General features: G+C 42.1%; 2 protein-coding genes across 3 annotated transcripts in view; both read left to right on the plus strand.

Annotated features, from left to right (window-relative positions):
- The first annotated feature begins 2,627 nt into the window (after window positions 1–2,627).
- Window positions 2,628–8,740, plus strand: slc39a7 (solute carrier family 39 member 7). 2 transcript variants are annotated; one of them, XM_012832933.3, is made up of 8 exons: window positions 2,628–2,774; window positions 3,385–3,893; window positions 4,690–4,858; window positions 5,321–5,401; window positions 5,851–5,979; window positions 6,395–6,496; window positions 6,634–6,830; window positions 7,101–8,740. In XM_012832933.3, the coding sequence occupies exons 2-8, from the start codon at window positions 3,390–3,392 to the stop codon at window positions 7,353–7,355; spliced, it is 1,437 nt and encodes a 478-aa protein (XP_012688387.2). In that variant the 5' UTR covers window positions 2,628–2,774; window positions 3,385–3,389; the 3' UTR covers window positions 7,356–8,740. The 2 variants fall into 2 exon arrangements, with proteins under 2 accessions (XP_012688387.2, XP_031442138.1); XM_031586278.1 differs by having other exon boundaries at window positions 2,632–2,693.
- Window positions 8,741–12,630: 3,890 nt separating this feature from the next.
- The window catches only part of vps45 (vacuolar protein sorting 45 homolog), a 10,476-nt gene continuing 4,565 nt past the window's right edge, over window positions 12,631–18,541 (plus strand). The window contains exons 1-13 of the mRNA XM_012832872.2: window positions 12,631–12,902; window positions 13,273–13,407; window positions 13,545–13,605; window positions 13,833–13,912; window positions 14,074–14,142; window positions 14,391–14,528; window positions 15,055–15,165; window positions 15,609–15,743; window positions 15,874–15,987; window positions 16,310–16,477; window positions 16,945–17,103; window positions 17,360–17,467; window positions 17,965–18,086. Coding sequence (XP_012688326.1) covers window positions 12,810–12,902; window positions 13,273–13,407; window positions 13,545–13,605; window positions 13,833–13,912; window positions 14,074–14,142; window positions 14,391–14,528; window positions 15,055–15,165; window positions 15,609–15,743; window positions 15,874–15,987; window positions 16,310–16,477; window positions 16,945–17,103; window positions 17,360–17,467; window positions 17,965–18,086 — 1,493 coding nt within the window. The 5' untranslated portion in view covers window positions 12,631–12,809. The remainder of the gene's footprint in view (window positions 12,903–13,272; window positions 13,408–13,544; window positions 13,606–13,832; window positions 13,913–14,073; window positions 14,143–14,390; window positions 14,529–15,054; window positions 15,166–15,608; window positions 15,744–15,873; window positions 15,988–16,309; window positions 16,478–16,944; window positions 17,104–17,359; window positions 17,468–17,964; window positions 18,087–18,541) is intronic.

Raw genomic sequence — 18,541 nt, forward strand, 5'->3', positions numbered from 1 at the left:
AAACGGATTTTAAATAAGGAAGGCTATCACTCCATTTTGCAACACCATGCCATATCCTGTGTACAGCGCTTGATTGCTCAATTTCCTCCTACAACAGGACAATGACCCAAAGCACACCTCCAAATTCTGCAAGAAATATTTAAGGAAGAAGCAGGCAGCTGGTATGCTATCTGTAATAGAGCGGCCAGCGCAGTCACCAGATCTCAACCCCATTGAGCTGTTGTGGCAGCAGCTTGACCGTATGGTACGCAAGAAGTGCCCATCAAGCCAATTCAACTTGTGGGAGGTGCTTCAGGAAGCGTGGGGTGAAATTTCTACAGATTACCTCAACAAATGAACAGCTAGAATGCCAAAGGTCTGCAATGCTGTAATTGCTGCAAATGGAGCATTCTTCGACGAAAGCAAAGTTTGAAGAACAAAATTAATATTTCAAATAGAAATCATTATTTCTAACCTTGTCAATGTCTTGACTATATTTTCTATTCATTTTGCAACTCATTTTCCAAACTTTTGAACGGTAGTGTATATATATATGTGTGTGTGTGTGTGTGTGTGTGTGTGTGTGTGTGTGTGTGTGTGTGTGTGTGTGTGTGTGTGTGTGTGTGATCAGGGTTTATCCTAAAGCTACATCTCCAAATAGTTTGTACCACTGACCTCTCCCCATGCTCCTGGAAAAAAGCAATATTTGGCAAAATTGCAGATGTATCGGTTTAATTGTGAACTCACCTGGATGTCACAGTGGACAGTTTGCTTAAGTCAAAACCTGAACTTTAGCTATCTATGAGCTGTTTGATATAGCTGTTTTATTGAGATGTTTCATCGGTTTAATTTTGCAGATTGTATTGAATGTTTAATTACTACAAGAAAAACCATCAACTCAAAAAGCTGGCTTTAATTGTGTTTTTGAACAGTACACGTAGTTCTTGAATTAGAAGTGAACGTGTATGTGTTTCTAAGCGGATAGATGTGGCTTGTAGGAGTACTAATAGCTTGTGACTGATATAGCCTGGCAACACTGAAGACAGAATGGTATGCCTACATGGGGAACACATACCCACAGCATCTGCTTAAAGCAAAGAATGAAGAAAAATGAACATTTGAAAGGAGTTAAACATCATTTTATATGATATTCGCCAAATTAATTTTCAAGTATCTTGAATTGAAAACCAAGGGAGACATTGATGCACAAATTATACAAATTAAAGCAATAGTAAGTAGGAATTGACTCCTTTTTGAGATTGAAGTTTTACAGACATCTAGTTCTAATTCATTTTGATGGTATATGGTCTTGTGAAGGACAAATAAAGACACCAGTCGTTAACACTAGCAGCCCAGGTTATGAATGCAGTTATGTGGTCCAGGACAGAAACCTTGCAAAATGTAAGAAAAGCTTTCACTGCACAAACTCACCGACTATATCACCTGGTTATCATGCCAGCATTAGCGTTAACTGTGCTGTTGTTAGTGTTTGTACCATTTTTGCATGCCTTTTAGATAGTTAGCTCACTAGCCTTAGACCAAACTCCTCACTGCTCCTTGAAACAGCCTAGTCATATTCCTACACATTCATCTGGAAAACCATAAGGAGGATGCATTTCAGAGGTATAAGATTACTGCTTGCCGTTTTCATCAATGGCCGGGGATTATAGGATAACAATAGGGATATTTTCCAAATACAAATATGTATTTACTTGAAGATGAAGTGGTTTCATAGTCTTAGTGTTGAGAATGTGTTGATTCATGGTCTCTGGTTGAAAGCTGAAAAACATATTTTGTCTATGGTGACAAAATTCCACCATATGTTTCCTAAACTAATGCAATATGACTTAATATAAGGGAGCTGGTGGCCTGTGTGTTGGGAGAAAGTGCAAGCATCATGAGTCAGCAGATGAGGATTTGGTGGCTCTTTTCAGTTTGTAGTTTCTGTTCTTGCCACAGCAAACACAAGTGCACACTGACACACAGATCTGTTTCTTCATTGAGTTACTTCACTAGAGTAACTTACTGGTAAAACTGAGGCTCAGTGTGCTGTGTGTGCTCGGGGTGTGAAATCCGTCGGCTAAATGTAACTCAACACTCCCCTCTCCAGTCTAGTCGTGGGAATTACGTCAGATGGTCACGCTTGATCCTGATTTGTACCAAATTACTTCGGTTTTGAATAAAATAAAATAAAATAAAAGAAAATAAAAGACTCAGATGAAAATAGAATATGTGAATTCACACACCTTCTTTATAACCAGACAAACTATCAGCTGCAGTTCGAAAGGAGGTACAGTGTGTATGTCCAAAGAATGACCCGGAAAAAGAGGATTCTACAGTATTTTTTAATTTAACTAATTTAACCTGCCTGTACCGGCACCAATTGAAAATCGTTTGCAAGTCCAAAATGGTAAAAAATATATCTCTTGACCTCCATTTATTTCGAACTGCTTTGGGTCCTCTCAACATTCCCTTTGCGGATCACAGTTATTTGCAGACCGATATGCTTATGATTCTGTGGTCATAAAATTCTAATTTATTAGGTACTTTCTTCCATAACTGGGATCTTTCAAGTTTTGAAATAATGTAATCTCGCGATGTTTGCTGCGTATAGGTACATATGCGGATAGGCTTTGCTATTCACGCGAGATTCTACTCAGTTGACGATGTGCCACGTCTTTGAAAGTGCAGCATCCAATGACCAAGGCAAACAGGTAGAAATAACCAGGATATTGAAGCTTGCAGCGTACACGTACAATATAGCCCGTCCCAGACATTAACCGGTCAACAGACTTGTAAGTAGAAACCATGTTTTATCGTTTGCAAAAGAGGATTATCAGTCGCATTTCCGTTCTTTCCATCAAACTACCCCATGTTAGCAACTAACATCTCGCGGCTAGCGAGTTAGCTTGAACAGCTATGCACATCTTTGTTTGCTTTTGGTATTATATTCTAGCTTGCAAGTAATCCAGGTAAAGATATTTAAACACACGGAGTTTTTTGGTTGTTATTGTAAATATCTACTCTTACTCATTCAAACTTTCTCCAGTGTCACACACCAACTCCTTGGCAATCGTGTACCGTTTTAGTTTTGTTTGGGTGAGGGTGTATTGAAAACAGCTGGCATAGACATGCGTGCATTCGTAGACTAACTATATCCAACCTTGTAGTTTGTGTAGTGTAAATGACTTTATCCAAACCAGTGTTGAATATGCACCCACCACATTTCCTGTATATGTGAATATACTTTGCCAATACAAATAATTCTGATTCTGATATAACAACATATCAAACCAGAAGAACGTCTTAATGTCTTGACACGAATTGTACCACACAATAAATCAATCCTATGTAGTATTTCGAATACTGGTATTAAAAATGTGTCATTCTTTTCTTCTCTGTCAGGCAAGATGGCAGGTTTTCGATGCGTTTTGCCACTGAAGCTACTTGCAGTGGCAGTAGTGCTTTTAGCTGCCCATCAGACCAGGGCACACTCCCATTCCCATGGTGACCATGACCATGGCCACGGCCACCATGGGCATGACCACGGCCACCATCACCACGGGCATGACCACGGGCATGACCACGGCCACCATCACCACGGCCATGACCATGGGCATGATCACGGCCATGATCACGAAGCGCCAAAGATGTTCCACGGAGCTAGCAAGTGGAGTGCTGAGGCCAACCTCCCAACACCTGAAGAGGAGATCAACGATCACCATGGACACGCACATGATCACCATGGACACGCGCACGATCATCATGGACACGCGCACGATCACCACGGACATGCGCACGACAACCACGTACCCTCCCACGACCACCATCAACATGCCCACGGTGATGGTGCTGAGCGAGTGAAGCGGGAAGCTGAGGGAGAGAAACGTGACCTGGTGGAGCTGTGGATGCAGGTACAACTCGCTCATCAGCATCAGTGTGGTTCAGTTGGACTAGCGAAAGTGTGTGTGTGTGTGTGTGTGCTGGAACTTTGTTCTGTTTGGGGTTTACATTTATTTGTGTGATTCATATATAGGCTATTATTGGATGGATGGTGCATACAGTATTTGATGTGATGGATAATGAAGAATTTCACTCAGGCAATGATGGCTGCAACTGAAAAGGGTGTCAACCTGTGGTTGTCATATAACCTTAATAGTCAAAGAGAAAGAGAACGCTGTCAGTGCCCATCCTTCTGTAAACAGATTGCACCATGTTGGCAACTTCCCTCAGGGAGAGGAAAGCCAAATAGCAGCTTTCACTTTCAGTGAGCCTAGCGTTATTGACTGTTTGTTAAGTTGGTTTATGAGATGAATGAAGTGGGCTGATCTGTTAGTGAAGGGAAAGTTTCAGGAAGGCTTGCCCAAACATCGACACTTGAATGTTTTGCTTGTTATGAATGTGACTCATTGAGTGGACAGTACACGTTGGCTCTTGCATTCTCGAACGCTGAGTTCTGTGTTGAAATGTTGATACTTGGCTAAATTTAGATTTAATCTCATTGCCTCATTTTATTGTTAGACAATGATTGCAAAAGCTTGGAATTGCCTAACTGCAGGCCAAAAAAACCCACAGTACCACTGTGGATGCACTCAGGCAAAATAGAGCAATCCTTCCCAAAACTAGACACAATGGCCTCCTATTTCCTCTTATCCTCTCCCATAATTCATTTCAGCGGTTTCTTCTTCTCCCCCCATCTTTCTTGTCCAGGCAGTGGGCGCGACCCTGCTGATCAGTGCGGCACCCTTCCTCATCCTCTTCCTCATCCCGGTCCAGTCCAACACAGACAAGCACCAGAACCTGCTGAAGGTGCTGCTCAGCTTTGCCTCTGGAGGGCTTCTGGGCGACGCCTTCCTCCACCTCATCCCTCATGCACTGGGTTAGTGGGCAGTTTGTTGTCTGGGAGGATATGCTGGTGTGGTCAGAGTGTAGCAGAGTTCATGAAGATACCTTTTTTCCCTGAGCTTAAACACCTGTCTTGTAGCTAAATTCAGGACCAGTATTATGCAACATCAGGAAGTATAGGTACTGGAACGGTTTATGCCTCCATTGCTACAAAACTGTCGATAAATGATAAGAGTGCAAATGATGCAGTGGTTTGCTGCTGTGGTGAAAATGCTGACACCACTCTTCACTTACCACACCCCAAATCATTTACAGCTGTGTTGATTTGATTTTGAAAAATAAGGATGCAACAGTCATTATGGATGTTTTGTTTTAACTTCTACAGGATGGTGCCATTTGGCTTTGTTTGATTTTAATGAATGCCTCATGCTTGTGAATACTGATGCATGCTATTCATGGTTTGTGAGCTTTGATGACCGTTCATACTTTCCCACAGAGCCTCACTCTCACGGTGGAGACGAGGGACATGGCCACGCACATGCCAGCGAAGAGTCACATGACCACGGCCACTCTCACGGTATATCCCCATAACATCAGAAGAACATCTAGTGCAGGGTGTGTGTCCCACAGTCAAGAATAGGCTTGGATTTGAGTGTTGCCAGTAGCTTCTCTAATTTGTCTTGTATAGCACAGTACTGCAAATCCCATCAGAGCCTGGTGTTTCAACATTCTGTGACACACAAAGGCCTCTTCCTGGAGATCTGAGGTTTAGTTCTCTACCTAATTGAGCACCTTAATCCCAAATCAGATTTACCCTTTTTATCACTGTGCTGAATCAGTGGTCAGGATCCTGTTTTGTTAGCATTGTAAATGGGACACCAGCGAGCAGTGCACTTCTGCACTCGATGCAGGCAAAAATAGACACGGCAATCTCCATCAGCTGTCACTTCTTTAGAGAATCAGGATTCCATGGTAACTGAGCAGGGCTTTTTCTCATGCTCACAAGCGTGCCATGTCTCTCTTCAGGTGCCAACCACGATCACACTATGTCTGTGGGCTTGTGGGTGCTGGCTGGAATCATGGCGTTCCTGATGGTGGAGAAGTTTGTCCGTCTTATGAAAGGAGGACATTCCCACTCACACGCACACACCCACGGTAAGAACACGTCCCAGATGCAGCTCTAACAACGAAAGATACCAGGAAGTGGTAAAATGACAAGGGCTGTTATGATGATTTGAGTACTTTCTTTTTCTGTTAAATATTGAATCAATTCCCACTGATATAATACCATCCCCAATTTTATTTTTCAGTTGACCATTGTAGGCCATTGCCTACAGATGTATTTTAAATGGGTTATTTTATTGTAGAATTGCATGTAGGTCAATGTGCATCCAACACAATTGACGGAACTAACATTGATTTCCCATTTAGCCTTTAATGGTGTGTACAAGCTCTCTAACTTGCTGCCTGGTCTGAACCTTGTTCATTTAAAACTTGCTACTATGAAAGTGCATGTTTATGAGTTTCACTTCTCATTCATTTCTTAAGCCTATGTTTGGGTTATTTTCAGGCGCTCCTAAAGCAAAGGACAGTGATGGAGAGGAGGAGAAAGAAGAGGAGAAAGAAGAGGTGAAGGAAGAGAAAAAAGAACCCAAGACAGTGGAGGGGAAAGGTATGGACCGCTGATGACACCTGTCTGTTGTCTTTGGTATTGACTGATTGTTTTCTTATCTTTATAATGGATTCCATCATTAAGATTCTAACCTAAACATATTTCTTCTTTCTCGCTGTCTGTCTCTCTACCCATAGATATCAAAGTGTCTGCCTATCTGAATCTTGCTGCTGATTTTACACACAACTTTACGGACGGTCTTGCCATCGGCGCTTCCTTCCTGGTGGGGCCTGCCGTTGGCACGGTCACCACGATCACCATTTTGTTGCATGAGGTGCCTCACGAGATTGGTGATTTTGCCATCCTCATCCAGTCTGGCTGCACTAAGAAGAAGGTAGAGGATCCCTCTTGCATCAGAAACAAGCATGATCTCAACTATTTTCAGGATCACATTGTTGTGTATAGATGTGTTTTAGCCCTAAAGATATAGTTTCTTGGAAGATCTTGGTGTTTTTTCATCTTCATTATATTTCATTTTGGATAGTGTTGTTTTGACTTTCTAGTTCAAGTCCCTTAAATATTGTTCCTTAAATAACCTGCTTTGTGTGGACTCTTCATTTTGTTGAAATTAAGATCAGCTGTTTTACTTCCTGTTTCCCCTCAGGCCATGTGTCTTCAGCTCCTGACAGCTGTTGGAGCGCTTGCTGGCACATCTTGCTCCCTATTGGCTGAGGGCGTGGGTGCCGCTGCAACAGCGTGGATCCTCCCCTTCACTGCCGGAGGCTTTGTTTACATCGCCACGGTAACGGTCCTGCCCGAGCTGCTGAAGGGCCGGTCCAGTTTTGGACAAAACGTGATGGAGATTATGGCGATGATCTTGGGAGTGGGCATGATGGTGCTCATCGCAGAGTACGAGTAACCGTGAATGGGGTGGGACGGAGTGAGGGATGACAAAGAGCGAGAGAAGGGGGGAGAGAGAGAGAGAGAGAGGGAGGTGGTTGGCGTAAGGGGGATGGAGAACAGAGGACAGAAAGGATGATTAGGATTCTAAGGACTTCCAGTGAAACAAGGGAGAATATCGCGTACAAAATTGTTACTTTTGGAGGGAGCTGAGGCTTGCACAAAGGAGGGTGAAAAAGGTGAAAGGTCACTCTGTGACAGATGTGGATGATGCCAGCAGGGGACTGCTGTGCAGGTGCATAATGATGTCATCGTTTCAAAGAGGGGATACACCACAGGAGAGGCATGGGTGGCAAAAAGAGGAGTATATGGGATCGGTGTCTAGTCCTTCCAGCCCCATGTAACGTCCATTTTCATTCCAGTGTCACATGAATGAGATCTTACTTCGCTTACACTTCTCATTCCACAACCTGCATTTTACCCATACACTGCACAGAATCTACAGATGTTGAATCAACCACATAATCTGTATTTGTGCTATTTTTACTTTTACTGTTGATTTTATTTCGCAAGATGTGTAAATTGCGTTTAAGAATTGTGAGATTTTTGTTTTATTTCTTTTTTTTTTTTATTCAAAATGGAACTATTTTATTTTAGAGTTTTTCAAAGGACATACTTTGTCTGTGCTTGCTGTATATAAGTCACTTGTTCATTCCTGTCCGGTCCTTGTGGTTTTACACCATATGCGAATGTCAGCTTTGTTTTTATCAAAGTGAAATGTTTACAGTTAACGGACAAGACAAGATGGGTGGCTGTTCAGAACCCTTACCAGAATCACTGTGGGGAAGCCATTGGAGATAAAGGCAGAACTACAGCAGGTTTTAGTCAATGCACGATGCTTGTTTTGTTGTGTTTAAATATGCTAAAACCACTGTCAGTTTTGTTCTGATAGTTTTCCTTTTATGCAGAGCTTCTTGTGGAAGTAAATCAGTAATGAATGTAGTCCACTGTCTGTCAAGTGAGCATCTGTGCCAGCAGCAGCTTAGTTCAAGTTCTTCATAGTAGTTTTATTAATACGAAACTGGAACAGCCGTCTGTTCGCTTCTTACTGAGTTGCAGCCTAGTGTTGAATTCCTTTGAGTTACTTTTTCATTTATTTGTCTTCAAACGTTTCCAAGTTTGCCAGTTGGTTGGATTCACAAAGGTGTTCTGTGTCTTCAAGACTGACAACAACTCCCTCTTCTGACACATCTGTCTCCTGGCTTACACACAGAACCTTAAAGTGATTTGCATCCTTGTGATGATGGACCAAACTGAGAAGAGAGGAAACATATAGAGGAGATGAAATCAAAGTTGCTTTATGTGGTTTGTTTTTCATTAAAAATTGTAAATTAGTAAACACAACGGTGATCTGCTTTTGGTATGTCTTTGCTTCATCTTGTTTCAGTGTAATTCACATTGAATGCTGTGTGAGTGTAGTTTCCTGTTATCACATGTGCAGTTTACTTTTTTAAGGAGAGAGATATGAAAGTGGAAACAACATATAAAAGGGGTTTAGTCAAATTCAGCCAAATCAACAAAATGAATACATTTGTAACAAGCATTACCTAATATAGTGTAATAAAGGAGGGTATTACATATGCTGATGCAATGCTGATCAATTCTCATACGTCTCTATCTTGTGGAGGATGCTACAGATGGCCTAATGTTACAACAAAATCTCCTATGTGTTTTCTCTCACTCATGAAGCACAAAGCAAAGCAAAAAAACTGCCATATTCTATCATCAAACAAGAGGTTGAGCACCACGACAGACATGGGGGAACTAGAGCTGAGAATTTAGTTTAAGCACATTTTTCTTAGCATACTCACCCGTATACCACGACGCAGTGGTATCCAAATTCAGTTACCGGAGAGGTTTTTTTTATTAGTGTCGCAGTTCTTGAATGAAGTGTTACATGCAAACTTCTCAACCACTGGGCCAGGTTTTTATTCTTTAAGTATAATAAAATGATGTTGCTACTATAATTTGAATAACCACAGAATGCTCAAAATAAGTCTCTTAGCTTACACAGGTACACAACTCCATTTAGTCAAAGTAAAGCTACTTCTAGTGAAGTATGTGTGTGTGTGTGTGTGCGTGTGTATGTGTGTGTGTGTGGTGTGTGTGCGTGCACGTAGAGGAGCTCAGCCCCGACAGAGCAGGGGAGAGGCTGCAGAGTGATGGGCTGACATATGAGTAGGCTATAAAAGAAACGATAAGATCAGAGCGTGTACTACGGTCATTAATAATTTAGCCCCAGGGCCTATTTAAAATCGGGTTTCGGTACCCATCCCTACTAATAGTACTGTGTTTATTTGACAATATTAGAACATATCTCTGAAAGGACTTGAGTGAAAGTCAGTAACGTTAACTCGGCATTTTCACTAGCTATCAGTAGATTCACACAAGACCCGGTCCCAATACGACAACTTGGCAGGCAGATCCATAAAAGTCATCTGACCAACCATCTGGAAATGTGTACATGCCTCAACATGCCTTTCCCAGTTGGCATACGATATGAATCTTTCTTCATTTCAAAAATCTCAATCATGGACTTCAGATATGGCCATGGGTACTCTGGTGAGGAATCATCATCTTCATCTGCCAGAGAAAACATGCAGCAAGCCCTTTGAACTTGACTGACAGTGTAGGAGTGATTGTTTTTTTATCCTGTGACAAACACAGCACATGGCCTATCGCATTTTAGAAACTACAATCTTCAAAGCTTCACAGTAACGACTGACGGGAACCTTCACAGGAATGTAGTGGAGTCAAAAGTAACCGACAATATTTGTCTTTCACATGTAGTGGAGTAAAAACAATTGCTTTACAAACCATTTATAACAGCAACGTCTCTGATGTACATTACTTCTCCCTTTTCCTCTCCAAAATGTATATGGTTATTATAGCGCACACATATGTTTAACACAAAAGAGGATTAAGAAATATTGTCCTCCAAGAGAACTTCACACTGTCATTTCCTGTGAGAGCTGTGAAGTGACACAGGATGGAAAAATCAGCCTTATTTGTCATGCCACAGTTCATATTCAGACACTTCAGTCAACAGTTTTGTAATGTATTGCTTTTAAATTAATTTCCTTTAGCCTGGCCCTGTCCTAATCTCCCAGTACTGTAGCTGTAGTCACTTAAAAAAGCTCATGGCAAACTCATGGCTTGCCTAAACCAAAGAAAACATTTCCAATAATGATGTAAAAAATGATTCTGGTGAAAGGCTCGATAGCAAATCTAATTACATCCCTCCCTTGCATGCTCCTGAAGCAACGTGTTGATTGGCTGAATAGTTTCTGGCTGGACCAGCGTCATATGTTTGTTTCCCATCCAGAGCCAGGACTGTGCATGAGTGGACGCACACACACAATGGACACCTAGAGGACGATGAGGAGCGATTTGCTGAATTTTCACAAAAAGTGTATTGGAATACAGCCGTAAAACTGCAGCTTTAACCATCTGAACCATAATTCAATGAACAAACATTTCAAATCAGCAGCACCATGTTTTACTGTATTATTGTTGAGTAGTACACTCCTGCATTGGGTCATGTTGAATACCTTACATACCTGATAACGTTGCCAGTTGTGGACTGATTCCCTAGCCTTTTTAGGCTACTTCTTTGTGTGCAATGCCTTCGGTGACTTAAAAAAAAATTAAAAAATGACAGGAACATGTTTATATTTCCATTATTATTATTACATTCATGTTTTCGTCTCCTTTAACAGGTTGTTGAATCTTACATAAATGACAAGTAACTCCTCTCAAGTTACTGATAGGCTGCATTGAAAGTTACTATGTCTGTTAAAAAGTCATATTAAGCACTATTTGTGGCTTCTTTAAAGTATAGCCTTTGTTGCAAAAGACCAGACAGAAAATAAACTCCATTTAATACCTTCTTCTTCTTCTTCTTTGCCTGGGTATTCTTCATAGTTGTCTTTTCCTTCTCATCTTCATCAGTCTCTTCCTCGACTCCTGACTCTTCCACTTGTGACTTATTTCCCTCATGTGCTGTCTCCTCTTCCTCTTCTCCATTTTCCTCCTCTGTTTCAGATTCCTTTTCTGTCCCACTCTCTCTCTCATCCTCAGCACCTGCTTCTTCTGTTGGCTCTTCCTCCATGTCTGTGTCTTTGTCTTCCTCACCCTCATCATCGGTCACCTTGTCCTTGATGTCTTCTTCCTCTTCCTTTTTTGTCTCCCCCTCTTGCTCCTGTTCCTCCTCCACATCTGACTGTTTCTCATCCTCTGTCTCATTTGACACAGTCTCTTTTCCCTCTGTGTCCTCTCCTCCTGTTTCTCCTGTCTCCTCGCCCATATCTGACTCCTCTGTCTCATCTGACTGCTCCTCTTCTGTCTCTGCCTCCTCCTCCTTCTCCTCCTGCTGCTCAACTTCAGTCTCCCTCTTCTCCTCAGTCTCAACCTTGCCCTTTTTCTTGGTCTTTTTTGTCACTTTTGCTGGATGCAGCCTTGGTCTTTCAGCCATGCCTGATCCTTCTAATGAATCGGAAATAAAAAATAAAAAAACAAACAAATTACAGGATTGAAATATACAAATGGCTACTTAGTTTGCAACACCTAGCTGCAATTACCACTTATCATAACCGTAGTGGTGGAAAGTTACCCTATCTGTCTTCAAGGTCACAAAGAAGAATACATACTTTTTAAATGGTAGCGATAATGCAGTAAATAACGGGTTTTGCCGTTACCTTGGTGATGGGGCCTCCTGGTGAGTTAAGGAAAGTGAAGAAAACCTGGGCATCAACTTGCACAGTATGACTATGGATTTTAGTGTCTCGAGTCTTATCATGCTACTCGGTAAATATTAGGTCTATGAAAATAATAATAACGATGGGCCCATAGGCGTATTATCGTGTTCAAGTAGGGTACTAGTAAAATACAAATTTGTTCTTCTTCAAAAAATCCTGATGTCATACTGTTCAGCGTTTTATAATATCATTCCTGTCAAGTCTCACGTTTTATCCGTAAACTCACGGATTTTCACTCCCAATAGCAAAGAATAATAATTAAAATGTATGCATGTAACAATATGCTTGGATGTGTTGTCTTGTTGAGCGGTGGGAATGGTTCATGGATTTCCACGAATTTGAATCGCTGACCCCACGGATTTCAGTCATGTTAACTTTATTGGTATGTAATATTTGCCCAAGCTGGACAATTTGGGATATCAAATTAAAAGATCACTAATAGAAACTTTATTTTGAAGGTATTTTCTTCCTTGTAACCCGGAAGTGAAAGAAAACACTCCAACACGAAGCCGTGCCTCAGCTGATCCTTGTCAATAAAACATTGACCACTGAAGAATTGGACGGAATTTAAAGCTTTTCATTCACACTCTCCTTGCTTTTGGGAGCTTGGGTGATCTTTTAGGTTCGAAGAAAGCTCAGCATCTGCTTGTTCCAAGATGAACGTCACTCTCGCTGTCAAACAGTATGTCTCGAAAATGATCGAGAGCAGCGGGCCAGGCATGAAGGTTCTGCTGATGGATAAAGAGACGGTAATAACATACGCATAATTCATTCTAATGGACTTTCTGAATTACATGTATGAGCCTGAATGGGTAAACTTTAAGAAGATGTTCTTGCCATTGCTTTGACTTGAAGGTTGCATTTTAGGCTACACTTAAGACGATAGCACTTAGCAGCTTATTTACAACTTCATTATACATAGGCTTTATAATAGTAATAAAATAAGGCTCTGTAATAGCCCACGAAAGATGCAGAGTAACATATGATCTAATGATTAAATAATTATAATATAATGATTTAGTCAGAACACGCTTGGGTATCTACAATAGACTGTTTGTAGACGTTTACAGACAGGTCTGGGTTCGCATTAATGTTTGTTTTGCCTCCACTCCACACTAGACCAGCATCGTCAGTGTCGTCTACACTCAGTCAGAGATCTTACAGAAGGAAGTCTACCTTTTTGAACGCATTGATTCACAGAATCGAGACAGCATGAAGCATCTCAAGGCTATTTGCTACCTTCGACCAACTAAGGTGGTACCCTCTTCATTATTTCAGCAAGTCACCATTATTTGTTGCATCCCTAGCACAGCAGTAGGCTTAATGCAGTGAATAGTGTAGTTAATCATTCATATGTTGATGACTTCACACTAAAACTTCTCAATCTGCAGGAGAATGTGGAGCATCTGATTCAAGAGCTGCGGCGGCCAAAATACAGTGTCTACTTCATCTGTAAGAAATAGTATTAGAGTCAGTTGATTTGTTTTCTCCTGTGACTTTATGTTATTGCCATCAGATTGTGTTATTAGGATTTTACCTCGTATGAGTGATGCTGTGACATCACATTTTCATCAAGAATTACAACGATGCATAGTAGTAGTAGTAGTAGTAGTAGTAGTATGAAGACTCAGGGTCTGTATGGAAGTATTCACTCCATGCTCTGTTTGGTTTCTCTGCAGACTTCAGTAACGTCATCAGTAAGAGTGAGGTGAAAGCCCTAGCGGAAGCTGATGAACAAGAGGTGGTGGCAGAGATGCAGGTGTGCTCCTTTGAATCCCTGCTCCTACATGTGGCAACTTTGTGCCAACAAACACAATTCCCCAGAGAACCGTCTTAGGTTTTTTTTTTTTAGTTTATGTTGTAATAAATGTAGGCTGTAGTTTGTATGCAATGAATTATGAGCTATTTTCCGTCTCACAGGAGTTCTATGGGGACTTCATTGCTGTGAACCCTCACGTGTTCTCTCTCAACCTCAGCGGAGTAGCCAGAGTGAGTTGGACCAATTCTTATATTCTGGAACATAGTTTTGGACACTTGACCTTTTCACTATTTGTGGCCAACGTCTGTTTGATAATCTGTGCCTCTTAAAGGGAGGACTGTTCGAGACTGAGAATTGTACCATATAATACAAATGTATGTACCTTATGTAATTTTATTTTGTTTAACTGTAAGTGCGTAGTGTCATCTGACTTCTTATGGTCATGTTTTCCGATGCCTATCTTTGTGTTGGTGATCAGGGTCGTAGCTGGGAGCCTAGTATGCTTGGTCGTACCACCCAGGGACTGACGTCAGTTTTGTTGGCCCTGAAGAAATGCCCCATGATCCGCTACCAGCTGTCCTCAGACATGGCCAAGAGGCTTGCAGAGTCTGTGAAGGTATCACCAAGTCCACAGTCACTGGCTGAGTCACAGTAACAGCTCTTTGTGGAAGTAGTGCCAAACTAGCTTCCCTTGCTATGACTTCAAAAAGCTGCACTATTCAAATACGCACACACACACACACACACACACACACACACACACACACACACACACACACAGAAACAAGCTTTCTTTCTGTCACAGACACAAATGCAGACAGACAAAAACGTATCTCTCCACTATACAGTCACTAGATACCATGCATCCAGGCAAGTTGCTAGAGCATGACATGCAAGTAATGCATTGGCTTATGGTTTCATGTTTGCCTAGAAATCATTCATGCACTCTACTCTATATAACTTTAAACACCCTCCTCTACTCACTGTCTCATACTCATTAACTCACAAACATTATTTTTTCTGTTTCTGAGGATGTATATATTTGCACACTTTCCTCAATATGTCCACTCCACTTACTCTACAAACACAAACATGTTATGGTATGCCATTTTAAAAACAGTTTTCCTCTTTCTCTCGCGCAGCAAATTATTACCAAGGAGTACGAGCTGTTTGACTTTAGAAAGACAGAAGTGCCTCCACTGCTGCTCATTCTGGACCGGAATGATGACGCCATCACCCCTCTCCTCAACCAGGTCAGAGCTAGGTGTATATTTTTACAGTGCACCTTACTGACGTACCTCTGCATTCCTCGCGTCCCAGTTCAGATGGGTAATGGCAGTGAAATGCCACTAGAGGCTGCCAGAGCCCAATGTTTTATCTGTCTAGTTGTACCCTTTGTGCGTTCATTCTTGTGCACAAGGCATCTGAGATTTCAGAGGATTGGCTCAGATTTCATCAGAAACTGAATCAAATAGGGAAATTGCAACCGAGCAAAAGCCTATTTGTAAAAGTCAGAATCTTAAATGATTAATGTGCAAATTGAAGTGAAACAGAAAACAAAGCGCAGATGCATTACAACAGCTGAAGCCCATCTGAACTGTAAATGCCCTCCATGTTTATCATTATACTATAAAAAAAATTGCATGAGTAATTTCTTTAGATCACTGAAGTTCTGGTCTATTTATACTCCCTCTAGTGGACATATCAGGCCATGGTGCACGAGCTCCTGGGCTTGAACAACAACCGCATAGATTTGTCCAGAGTTCCAGGCATCAGCAAAGACCTGCGAGAGGTTGTGCTCTCCGCAGAAAACGATGAGTTCTATGCCAATGTAGGTCCTAAATGTCTTTTTCTGTCCGTCCTTCGCTTTTCTGTTTCATTCTCTCTGTTTTTAGTGACAGAGATGGAGTTGCTTAGTAGTTCATTTCTGGTCCCGTGCGTGATTTTCTTTTGCAAAACAGAATTTGTACTTGAACTTTGGTGAGATTGGAACCAACATCAGGAACCTGATGGAGGACTTTCAAAAGAAGAAGCCCAAAGGCCAGCAGAAACTGGAGTCCATTACCGACATGAAGGTGAGACATACCACAGTCCTTTCAGGTATCATCAGTCTTGGCTCTGTGGGCTTTCAAATGTGGGCCATAATTTGTCATACAGAGCGGTTTCTGTTAAGCTAGTGGTGAACCTGCACACAGAGTATTGACAAATCTACAAAAGTCGTACCCACTTATTGATCTCAAGGCCATTTATCGTAAGTGCAAAAAGACATAAAAGGACTTTTTCATTTGTTTTTGTCCTTCACAGATGCATAGTCTTATGTCACATTTCTTTGCTTTGCTTTGAAGCCCAATGCTTTTTTTTACATTTTAATGTTATGTGGGCCGGCACATTCTACAGGCCTTCGTAGAAAACTACCCTCAGTTTAAGAAGATGTCGGGCCACGTGTCCAAGCACGTGACGGTGGTGGGCGAGCTGTCACGGCTGGTGAGCGAGCGCTGCCTGATGGAGGTGTCCGAGGTGGAGCAGGAGCTGGCCTGCCAGAACGACCACAGCAACGCGCAACAGGTCAGGCAGCACCACAACATTAACACTCACATACAGATGCATCAGCACCACAACACTTACTCACATACAGATGCATCAGCATCAGTACCACAACACTTACACTCACATACAGATGCATCAGCACCACAACACTTACTCACATACAGATGCATCAGCATCAGTACCACAACACTTACACTCACATACAGATGCATCAGCACCACAACCCTTACACTCACATACAGGTGCATCACAAACACACCTGAAAGAAATAAATACATCACAAGTGCAAAAATAAATAAAAACATACAACACACAAAATTAAATGTCCTTTTGTTGATGAGGCATAATGTCTCAGAGGTGTAGAAATGGGTGTTCAGTAGCTATTCAACTTGAATGGTTTTATAACACCATTCACAGCTATAATATAATGACGTCGTACCGCTCTTAACGTTTTTCTCTGCCCTGCCTCTTGTGTGTGTGCGCAGATGGTGCGTCGTCTGCTGCAGCACCCGCGGGTGTGTGACCTGGACGCCGCGCGGCTGGTCATGCTCTACGCCCTGCGCTACGAGAAGCACAGCAACAACATCCTGTCCTCGCTCATGGACGACCTGCAGCGCAAGGGTGTGTCGGAGCGCAACCGCAAGGTGAGGGGGCTCCACACAGGATGCACATGCGTGTAGACACATGCATCACAGAGGGCACGCAGTCACAGAAAAAAGGCACGCTTAACAAACATACATGCTCAACGGAGTACAAACTCGTATGCTTTCGCAGAACATACAACATACATGCATACACAGTCACACACGCATTAAAGAAGCCTCACCCATATCCTTTGCCAGGGGTATGTGTGTTTATATAAATGTGTCTGCCTCATTAGCCATAAATCATTTGTTCCAGATGATTCAGTCCGTGGTGGAGTACGGAGGCAAGCGAGTGAGAGGAAGTGACCTCATCACCCCCACAGACGCTGTGGCCATCACTAAGCAGTTCTTCAAAGGGCTCAAGGTAGACTTCCAGTTGGCTGCTCTCTCCCTGATGGGAATTTTAAACAGGATTCCCTGTCAATAATGTATGGTCTTCCTTCTCCAGTGCTGATAGAAGTCTGTTTATGTAAGTGTGTGTAATTGTCTGGTGGAAGCTTGTTTGTGTGATGCTGTCTTCCAGTGTGTGTAGCTGTGTCTAGCTGTGAAAAGATCTGTATATTGTTTGGATTCTATTCATAGGTCTAACAGTTATGTTTTCAATGCACTGGAACATGAATTAATGAGCCTCCCACAGATATCTGCCAGGCACAAAAGAACACTTAGTCGTGTAGCAGGTGCAATGATCTACGCATTCTTGAATAGCTGTTTCTTCGTGATATATTCTACCTCTATAGTTACTTGGGATAAAAACAAGACGTGTTTGTGTCTGTGTGTGTGTGTGTGTGTATGTGCGTGTCTGTGTCTGTGTCTGTGTCTGTGTCTGTGTCTGTGTGTGTGTGTGTGTGTGTGTCTGTGTAGGGAGTTGAGAATGTGTACACTCAGCACCAGCCCTTGCTGCATGACACTCTGGACCAGCTGATTAAAGGTCGACTGAAGGACAGCCAGTTCCCATACCTGGGGCCGAGCTCCCTCAGAGACCGGTAAGAAACACACATACTCATAGGAGATGTTAAGCTCACACACACTCTAATGCACACAATGGGCACACTTCATTTGATCCACACATGCCTCTAATAGCACAGTAGTAATTGGCACACAAAGCACCACACGCCAGTCCCGGGGGGCATGTTATTTTGGGCATTAGGGGTCCTGGCTCACCATGGGAGTCACAAGAAGCACCCCCCACCACAGATGAGCCTGTCTGCGTCACCCCCACTTCTGACCAATCATCAGTATAGTTCTGTATAGGCTACTTAACTCTTGAATTAAAATACAAATGTGTGTTTTCTCTTGTTTTTTTTAACAGTAATTGATTTTGAGAAATACAGAATTTAAAGTACTTATCTCATCTTGTAGTGCCATTGCTTTGATAATCATCTTGTTTGGCTGTTTACTTGAGTAAAGATAGGGTAGCATCTTGGTTATGCAAGAAATA

The sequence above is a fragment of the Clupea harengus genome, chromosome 19 (assembly GCF_900700415.2).
Source record: "Clupea harengus chromosome 19, Ch_v2.0.2, whole genome shotgun sequence".
NCBI lineage: Eukaryota > Metazoa > Chordata > Actinopteri > Clupeiformes > Clupeidae > Clupea > Clupea harengus.

Coding starts and splice junctions, on each gene's coding strand:
- slc39a7 (XM_012832933.3), top strand. CDS start 3,390: ATGGCAGGTTTTCGATGCGTTTTGCCACTGAAGCTACTTGCAGTGGCA. Junction 3,894..4,689: donor TGGTGGAGCTGTGGATGCAG/GTACAACTCGCT, acceptor TTTCTTGTCCAG/GCAGTGGGCGCGACCCTGCT. Junction 5,402..5,850: donor TGACCACGGCCACTCTCACG/GTATATCCCCAT, acceptor GTCTCTCTTCAG/GTGCCAACCACGATCACACT.